The 11004-nt window shown below is 29.0% G+C and overlaps 1 protein-coding gene across 1 annotated transcript; it reads left to right on the top strand.

Annotated features, from left to right (window-relative positions):
• On the top strand, positions 6812 to 9572 carry LOC109354081 (beta-carotene 3-hydroxylase 1, chloroplastic-like). Its single transcript, XM_019596439.1, has 7 exons — positions 6812 to 7254; positions 7463 to 7522; positions 7785 to 7856; positions 8114 to 8248; positions 8661 to 8786; positions 8916 to 8972; positions 9373 to 9572. Exons 1-7 carry the CDS (start codon positions 6865 to 6867, stop codon positions 9448 to 9450), a joined length of 918 nt encoding a protein of 305 aa, XP_019451984.1. The 5' UTR covers positions 6812 to 6864; the 3' UTR covers positions 9451 to 9572.

Here is an 11004-nt window from a genome sequence, read left to right on the forward strand (position 1 = left end):
ATTATTTCCGATTAGGATGTTGGATGGATATTGGTGTAAGGTGGATAATCATGACATATCATGCATACATTATCATAATGGAAGTGAATTCCCACATGTGAGTTACAAGTATTGTGTATTCTTACGTTTATGCATATGATATGGTTATGAGTAGAATGTTGATTATATTACTTGATATATTGGTAATGTTGGAATAAATGGTAAATGATGAATTTCTTCGTGATTTCAATGATAAATGATGATCTATATGTTAAAATATATTTTATGTCTGAGTGTAATATTCTGAGTAAGTCAACGCCGTCAATGAATTTATGTTCATTAGATATCTTACTCTCTCTATTTCTCTTCTTTTTCTATTGCTTACTTTTCAGACGTGTGCTCGTCAGGTAGACAACTTTGCTTGGATTTGGAGCTACCAGTCCGTGATGTTCTAGGAGGGGGCATGAAGAGAGGCAGTACCCTAGCTTTGGAGTTAGCCACTAGGAGTTGCTGTGCAACGGGTCATCGATGATGATCCCTCAACCGGACACCTACATTGATGCTTCCTTCACCTTGCCGCCAAAGAGGCCGATGTCTTCGGAGTTTGGATTTCGATACCCGCCAGTCAGGAGTGATGGCGCTGTTCCCTCCCACGGTCGTAGGACGTGGTCAGATTGTTTGGATGCTCCGTCATCCAATAGAGCCCAGAGGAGTCGGGTTCTTGGAGGAGGTCCCTGCAAGAAGACTCTGGTGTTGAGAATGTCATCCCCTCCGAATTATGCCGCTGGGTTATGGCATAACGAAGTGGAGGAAGAGGGGGAGGAGGATGAGGTTGTTGAGCTCGTAAATGTAGAGAGCTCGGTGGAGGTGGTCAACCTCGTGTCTGACTCGGAAGAGGAGGAGGACCCGAGTGAGGGGTCCAGCATTCCTGGAATCTTCTGATGTCAGCTTGTGGGCTTGTCGATGTGCCTTTTGTTTTTGGTTTTGTTGGGGGCTGTGTTTCTTTTTTATTTTTGTATATGTTAGTGGCGATGTAGTTTCTGCCTTGTTGACTTAGTTTGTATGAACTAATTTTGACTTAACCGATTATATGCATTATGTTATTCAGGAAATTGTGAATCAGGTTAAGTTATCATTCGATAACGATAAGTTGATTTTCCGCATTCGAGTTACTTAAAGTGATGTCCCGGAAAATGAAGTTTTTTTTTAGGAAACAATTTTACATCACCATTTTTAAAAAAAAAAATTACCCATTTTTCCGCAATGTTTTTTAGAAGTATTTTTCGGGGCGTTACACAAACAACACCCTCTTAGACTTTTACCTTAGCCAAACACTTAAATTGAATAAAAACCTAGAGAAAGAAAGAAACTTCATCTCAGAAAGAAGAATCAAGACTCCAAAAACAACATGAAATTTCAAAAGTGTGGTGATGTACAACATCCTCAAAATCTCATTTCAATTTAGATCATCATTCTAAAGTTGAGTGGATTTCGTTGTTGGGATTGGTGGTAGAAACATCCATTAGTGTTTTCTCCCATGACGACTATTTTATCTCCCCATGACCATGTCTATTGTCTTGTCTCCTCTTTAATTAATCTTTTTATAATTTCAAGCAAATTGTCTGATTTAATGACTTAAGCTATTCCATCTTATTGTGGTTTAATTTGATAGAACCAAAATTAGTCTGATTCAAAACGATACAAATAGGCATTTGACAAACTATGCAGACCAGAGTTATTCACAAATTCCAATAGTGATCGGACTGACTGGATCATCCGATCCTCATATCATTCGCGTGGATGAATATAGGGGTGCACACGACCCCTTCCACCCCTCCAATGCGTCCCAACCATAAGTTTCCTTTTATGGGTTTCGGTCCAAGAAATATACATAAATTTTAAAATCATGTTAGTCATTTGAAAAGACTATAACCATATTAAAACATGACATCCGACACCTAATATTTTTCTATACTTCCAAACTTTATTCCTTACCATTATCAATATAAAAGCATCTCCTTATAATCAAACACAAAAATAACCAATGATTTACTTGACAATATTTCATGTCCTAAGTTTCTTTCGCTTCGAATATCTATAGAATCAAGCACACCTCTATTAGAATCAACCATCTTCCATGATTGCAATAAATTTCACACATTATTAGTATGTGTTAATCAACCAGTAACACCTCACCATTTAGAAGAGTGGTTCGATAAAGAGAGGCTGAAAAGAATTACATGATCCCAATTGAAGTTTTTTTTATGACTCAAAATAAATTTTAAAAATATAATATTTTAAATTAAATATCATTTGAATTAAAAATGAAACATTTAAAATTAAAACCACATAGAAATTAGTAATGGAGAAATTAAATATAGCAATTATTATTAAAAATAATAAAATTCATTCCAATTAAAATTTTACTTTTAAGAGCTTTCCTTATCGAGACTAATTTATGTCCAAATTATTTAAAATTTAGCTTTTTAGAGTTTTTTGCTTGATAAAAGCTGTGTTATTAAACTCGGACCGATCAATGACTCGGTTAAGGTATTGAGTCAATGAGTCACTGGTTCAACCAGTGTGTCAATGGTTGGACCGGTTAACTCGGTTTGCATTAAAAAGTCTAAAAAAATCATAATATTACGTAACAATATTTAATAATCGTATACTCAAAATTTAAGAATATTATCATGCTTAATTAAACAACAACAAAATAACATATTACTACTATAAAATGACACAAGTAAGTTGATAACATCATCAAACAACATATGAACTATGTTTTAACTACAACAAAAACTTACAATAAGTTTAAAATTTAATTAAACAATGAGAATTTTGTTATAATGTAAACTAGCAAATAACAAACATAACTACAAATAAGTCAAAAGTATTTGTTTTTCACCAAAAAACAACATCAATTTTGTTGTTTTAAAAAAAATTGATTGATTGGTCGATTCAACCAGTCTAACCACCCGAGTCACTAGTTTTAGGCTTAAACTGACCGAGTCAACCCGATTTGATGTAAAACCGGTTAAAGGCTCAAATTGATTAAATATTCGGTTTACAGTTGAACCGGTCGGACCGAGCAGTTCGAGCCGAGTTTTATAATACTGGATAAAAGTAATGCATTTCTTAATTAATAATATAATTTATATGTTCTCAATTGAAGTTTTTTATGATTCAATTTTTTTTACAAAAGTGGAAATTATTATAAATTAAATATCATAAACTGAATCTGATATTTTTAAATCAGATTTTTATTTAAAAATTGGAACTTTTAAAATTATAATATCACATTGAAACTAGTGAATAGGAAATCAAATATAATAACTATAAAAAATAATCTATACTATTATATACAAAACTTACCTAATAAGAATTAAATATACGTAATTTCTATAAACCAACTTTGTCATCTATCATTTACCCCCTCCTTAAAATTACTATCATTTGTTGCATTACCAGTACACTTATGTTACCGATCTACTTTTCTTCATTCAACAAAATACACATTCAGTGCTAATCAATATGAAAATGCCCATAACAAAGTATGTCAATCCCAAACATGTAAACAACTATAAGGAGGCAATCATAACTTGCCTCACAAAGTGTGGACGTCGAGATTGCAATGGGCAGCATATATATAAAAAAGACAAACAAATGTATCTCATATGAATAAAATCCATGTGACCCAAATAATAAGAATGTGGATTTACAAACATTTTAATGTCTATCAACATGTTAATAATAATAAAAATAAAAATAAAACAATTTCAATTAAACATTTAGTATTCCTTTAGTTGTGTATAGGAAAAAGAGGAAAGAAATCGAGGGAGAGAGAATTTATAGAAAAATTAGACTATTCCTGTATTTGGTTGAAAAGAGAGTAAGATAGAAGAAAAATAAAAAATACATAAGACTCATCAAAACTTTTTCTCTCCATATGTGAGCAAAAGTGATAGGAGGAGTGAAATGACAAAACAACCTCTTTAGTCAATCTCTATATTATATTATTATTTATTTACATACATTTTTTCTACAATTATTTTTATTTTATATTTTCTTACTTCAAAATATTATTTAAAATTAATGTAATGTAATTTTTACAATAACTTTTAAAGTTGTAATTCTTAAATTTATAATTAGAAATAAAATATATTTTTTTCATATTCTTTTTAGTGTATAGATACTTTTATCATTCAAAATATATACATTTTATCTTCTCTTTCTTTTCTTACATTTTTCTTTCACATTTCTCTCTTTATGTTATCTTATTTTCTATTCTTCAACCAAGCAAAGCATTATTTTTTAAATGTATTTGTTAATTAAAAAATAATTATATGGTCTCAAATGTTGCAAAACCTGAGTCGGATATTAAACCGGAAGAGGTCCCGTATGAGGTTTAATCGATTCAAACGGTTAAACCGTCCGGTCGGACAAGGTGATTTAATATATAATTAATAAATTTATCAATAAATATATAATTGTACATGAATGTAAAATTTTATATAATTAATAATTATGTATAATTATATTGAGATAACATCTTTAAAAAGAAAATTGGATCGAAGTAACATAAAATATTAGAGTAGTATTCCGTTTTTTTAATTTTAAGTAAATCGTCCGGTTTACTTCCCGAGTAATTCCGATTTAACCAGGTTTAACACGGTCGGATCGAAATTTTCCCGGTTCAAAGTGATTCAACTCTCATTCGGTGAAGACTACAAACCAGAGCAGTTTTCAAGTCCGGTCAGTGATCAAACCGATCAGACCGTCTAGTACAGTCGGTTCTCACAATATTGGATTTTATGATTAAAAATATTTTTTAAAAGGGAAATCTATACTATATATAAAGCCAAAACTACAAATAACTACCACAACATAATTTTTCACCTTCCAAAATTACGTTTTTGCTAACTACTCCAATAATAATCATCATAAATTTCCAAATATTAATTTTATTATTTTTCATAATACATTGTTATTCTTCCACATATTTTCTTATTTTTATCTTTTCTTCTTCAATTCTATATTTGATTAATCCTCTTACATAACTATTAAGCTTTTATGTAACATTTCTTATATTAAATTATATTTCTGTAAAAAATGTATCACAAAAACGATACATCGATTGACACGCTAGTAATTATAAATTGTATACACAAACCAAACTTGCTACCTTTAACTCAGAATTAATTAATTAAAAATTAAAATATCACATAGCAACTAATGAATATAATACCTATTAATAGTAATAATAAAATGCATTCCAATTAATAACTTAGTTTTAAAAAAAAAATCCCTTACCAAGTTTAACTTATTTCTTAATTATTTAAAACTTATTTATTAGAGTTTTACTTATTTAGATAAATGTTTTTCTTAATTAGAGAAATACATTTATTATGATTAAAATTAATGAATTGAAAACATTTTTATAAATTAAAATATCTCCAACTCAAGAAATTATTTTAAATTTCATTATTTTAATTAAACATGGTGTTTTTCGAATTAAAATCTGACCTTCTAAAATGTTATTAAATAATTTTTCTTTTAAAAATAGACATCAAGTAATTTGATTAGTGGGATCTCTACACTATTTGTTGTTACTTTATACATTTTAACAAATATATTATCTATTTTTATTTTATTTTATATCTTTTTGTTGTTTAAAATTCATATATACAGATTAATAAAATATTACAATGTGACTAAAAATATTCATAGTTATTATACACGGGACAATATATATATATAACTATTGAATGATTTTAAAATTTAAGAAATTTTTTGACTAAACCTTAAAATTATAAAGCAACAAAAAATTTCTACAACAAATGAAATGAATAATTATTATATATTTAAATTTATTGTAATTCATTATTCCATCTAGTGTCATTTTATATAAACAAAGTGTTGATGTAGTAGTATAAGGCTCTACTAGATTCTCAAACTAACCAAAATGTCAATGATTCGATTCCTAATAGTGACGCTTGTTGGGGGGCGACCACACACCCCGAAAAAGATTAGTTCTTTACCCAAAAAGTTGAGAGGATATCCTTAGTAGTATCAAAAAATATAAATAAAGGTATTTCTCGGATAACCTCATTTGAACTACACGTTCAAAGCTAACCTGAATTTAACGGAGAATCACGCTTTTGACTGAATTCGAGTTTAAGTTTTCTTCGATTTCATATATTGGGTTTATGTAAGTGTTTGATATAAGTGATACTTGACCCAGAATCCAACCTAGGAGCTTAATTTATATACTAAATATGAAATTATGGAATCATATATTTATATATATTAAAAGATGTTCATTATATGATAAATATGTCTATCTAAATGATAAATAATATGTTTCATATTGAGGTTAATACGAATTTGAGGATACTCGAAACTCAATGGGTGGAGATGATAATTTTTTTAAGCCACGTTATGTTGAGGACATGGTTCGAATTTGGGAGTTTGTGTTCAAAGTTGAGTAAACAAAAATCTAGTTTCAATCCTCATCATTGTTGTTCCTATTGGAGTTTCTTGTTTGTAACAAAAAATGTTATTGTTTTCATATTACATTATTCTCATTTTCTCTCTTACCTTAACTTCATAATTATTTCCTCTTTCTCCAACATATAGAGGATTAAAATATAATTAATAAAAATCAATGTTTTCTAAAATTTTAATAATAAAAAATTAACATAAATAATTTATTTTCTAAAAAATATTATTAGCAAAAGAATAAATGAATGGTCCCACATTCTCACAAACACTATCATTTATACATAAAACTGTAAGCTCTCTTCTTTCTTTTTTGTACATCAAACTTCATTCCAAATATTCATTCCTTCCCCGCTCTAAACACGTCCTTCAGACTCCTTTGCCATGGCGGTTGGACTCTCAGCCGCCATAACCATGAAGCCCCTCCGTCTCCACCACCCCTTTTTCCATCTCCACCCCAAACCAATGTCAACAATATTATTCAACCCCTTAGGCTCTTTTTGCCCCCCATTAACCCAAAGAAGGAGAAACACCACTGTTTGTGTTGTGAAGGATCCAAAACAAAGCACTCAGATAGAAAATGTAGCAGAAAATAAGAATACCCCACAAACACAAGTGAGTTATCCACCACTCATACCAACACATGTTGCAGAAAAATGGGCCAGAAAGGAGTCTGAAAGGTCAACATATCTTGTTGCTGCACTCATGTCTAGCTTAGGCTTTACATCTTTGGCTGTGCTATCTGTTTATTATAGGTTCTCGTGGCAAATGGAGGTAAAGTTTCTTATCTTTATTTATTTCTATGTGTTTTCATTGATGGAATTTAGATGAATAAAAATCAATTTATTATATAGATTTCATTTGTGACTTATGTTTCACTCTTATTGTAATCTGGTGAATTTCATCGTTTTTTGTGTTAGTACATTGATTGGCATGTGTTAAGAATCTGAACTTTTAAATTGGAGTTGGGTCATTGGTGCAGGGTGGAGAGGTTCCTTGGGCTGAAATGTTTGGTACTTTTGCTCTTGCTGTGGGTGCTGCTGTAAGAGTCCTTCTATTCATAATTCTTATTCTAAATTTTCAACTCACATACATTGTGCATAACTTATTATATATGGTTATTGCATTAGTCATCCTTCATATTCAATTACTATTTATTCTTCAAAAAAAAAAACAATACAAATAAATAATGAATGATATAGTTACTGTATATAAGTGTATAAATCTTTACACTGAATATACATATTATATTTTTTTTGTTTTTTTTTCGGTGATAAATTTATCTGGATATGTCTTATTTATAGGTGGGTATGGAATATTGGGCTAGATGGGCTCATAGGGCTCTTTGGCATGATTCCTTATGGAACATGCACGAGGTATGTTTCCAATTCTTCACTCCTCAATTTTCAACAAAATACAATAAACAAATTAACATAAAAAATAAAGATCAAAACCATTTTTGTGGTTACTTAATTATTTGCGTTAGTCTTTTGTTGTTTGTTGGTCCATCACCAAAACCAACTACAAAAGTTATTTGTTTTTTGGTATCTTAACCTTATTCTTAGCAACCAATCAGTATGAAGTGCAACAGAATATACTAACAAAGAATACATAAAATTTGATTGAATTACAGTCCCATCATCGACCAAGAGATGGACCATTCGAGGTGAACGATGTTTTTGCAATAATCAATGCTGTCCCTGCTATTGCTCTCCTCTACTACGGTTTCTGGAACAAGGGATTAGTCCCTGGTCTCTGCTTTGGTGCAGTAAGTGTATCTTTCAACAACAAAATTCCATTTTTAATCATTTTTTATTTATAATTTTAGAGCGTGATGTAACAGTTTTTATATTGAAAATATATTAATTATCAAAAAAAAATTAACTTTACACTTATTATACGAATCTTGTAAAATTATAATATGTACCTAATGTTAGTGTCAAAACTTATATATAATAATTAAGTATCTCACTCATTTGTATTATTTATATTCAAAATTAATAATAATGAATGATTAAATATGAATAGTAAGCACAAGTGCTCACATACAGTTTTTCCTCTCCTTTTATAAATACAACTATGATCAAATAAATTTTATAAATGCAACTATTTCTGATTATAATGATTTGACGTTAATGCAAGTGAACATTTTGAATATTACACACCCTTGTATGTGGCAGGGTCTTGGAATTACAGCGTTTGGGATGGCCTACATGTTTGTACACGATGGCTTAGTACACAAGAGATTCCCTGTAGGTCCCATTGCCAATGTGCCCTACTTCAATAGGGTAGCTGCTGCTCACAGAGTAAGTATTATTATTATTTACTACTACAATATCAATATTATTATTAAGCACTTCATATTTTCACTTTTTAGCAACACTAATTCAAAGGACAAAAATTTATGTTCAACCATGATTTTATTGTGTAATCAGATTCACCATTCAGACAAATTTGATGGGGTGCCATATGGGCTATTTTTCGGACCAGAGGTAAGAGCTGCATTCTTTGTTGGTTTCTCTTTCCATTAAATGTTTTTTTTGTTATAAGGGAAAATATAAATGTCTTTTAACTATTAAAATATTAGTTTCATTACTTAATATTTTGTTTATAGAATAAAATATATCATCATATCAAAAAATAAATTATCTCATTCAACCACTAAAATTATGACATGTATTCTATCTAATCATTTTTTATAAAAATATTTCTAAATTATAATTTTAGTGGTCATATGAGATAACTTATCTCCCGATATATGATTTTGTTTATTTGGTCAAACTTTGTGAAATACATTTTTTTATTTATGTCACTTGAGGCTTTGAGTTTTTCATGTATCTTGAGGTGTTTGTAGTGATGGGTGATAATTATAAATAATTGAATATGGTGCAGGAACTTGAAGATATAGGAGGGCTAGCTGCGCTGGAGAAAGAGATAAATAGGAGTTTGAAATCATATAGTCGTTCATAACAAAATCAAATAATACTAATGAAAAAATGTTTCCAAGAAATACCAATTGGTGTTGAATGAAACTTCAATAATACATTTTTCATGAGAGCAGCACATAATACTTGTGAAAACTTTTATAGAAATAGAAGTATACATTTATTATTATATTTATATGGAAGTAAATTGAATTAATTCAAAATTTAATCAAAACTTCAGTGATTATTTAATTCGATAAATTTGGTTCATCAAAAAATGATTAGGGCTCGAGTTAAAAATAATTTTATTAAATAAAAGAGTCAAACTTAAATTATTTACAATTTGACTCATTATATAGAATCTTGAAAATATTAAATATGTACCTAATAATAACACATATATTATATATTTTATAACATATATTACAATAATATATGAATATAATTAGATACTAAAATTAAACATTTTCACTCAAATCTATTTAAAAGTCTTAAAGTATTTATTCATCTTAGTCTCTCGTATTTTTTTATGAATACTAATTTTGTCTCTAATAAATTTAAATTAACATTATGGCCTTCAACTTTTAAATTATAGGCTAATGTTAGGGCATCCTTTCATAAAGATTTATCCACTACCGGATACAGATCTTGATATGTAGTATGAAATTTTTTAATTATTTTTAATAAAATAATATTAAAAGATTTCAAATTCTATTTCTCACTTATATTCTAGTAATGAATAATCCAATGTTGGAGAGAATCTCAACCCCTCAATTATCCCTTGATGTTAACATTAATAGAATTGTTAATGTGACACATTAATTTTATACGTGACCATACATGACAACTTCATGTTGGAAAACTTCGTCAATTCAGTGAAATGAAGTGTTTGATTTTTTAAATAAGACATAAAACAAAGTTTTTTCATCTTCTTCTTGCTCACTAGTTCCAAGAAAAAAATACACATTTAGTCCCTCAATATTTTTGAAAGTATCATATAGTTCCTACTCTAAAAATTTCTACACCCCAAATCTTTACCAGTCATCCTTATTTATACCAAGAAGAAGAGGACGACTCCTAAAAGTAACAAGACAATAAAACATAAATATAAATCTTAAACATAATATATTAAATATAAATCTTTTCACTAATATAATACATTAGAGTTATGAATTTGCAAAATATAATATCAATGTTTAACAACATTACAATATGGCAACTATGTTTAGTTATCTTATCATATATATATATATATAATATATGAAGTTACTCAAGTGAGAGCAGTTCTCATAAAAAAAATTGTGAGAAAAATAGATCTGGGCCTTACAAACAATTATGGATGGTTAAGATTTAAAGTTAGTTATTGGTCACATGATAATCACATGTATATATTTTTTAATCTTAACCATTGAAATTTAAGTGGTTCATACTAAGTGTAAGAACGATGTTGCAACTAAGAGGGAAGTGAATTAGTTGACTTAAAAATTATGGCCACTTTTTCTGCAAAACAAGAGTTAACGTGCAGTGACAAATATATGCAGAAAATAAAAAAGAATAAATCAAAGAGATAAGGGTGAAGAGAGTACACAAGGATTTTATA

Source organism: Lupinus angustifolius, chromosome LG08 (genome assembly GCF_001865875.1).
Source record: "Lupinus angustifolius cultivar Tanjil chromosome LG08, LupAngTanjil_v1.0, whole genome shotgun sequence".
NCBI lineage: Eukaryota > Viridiplantae > Streptophyta > Magnoliopsida > Fabales > Fabaceae > Lupinus > Lupinus angustifolius.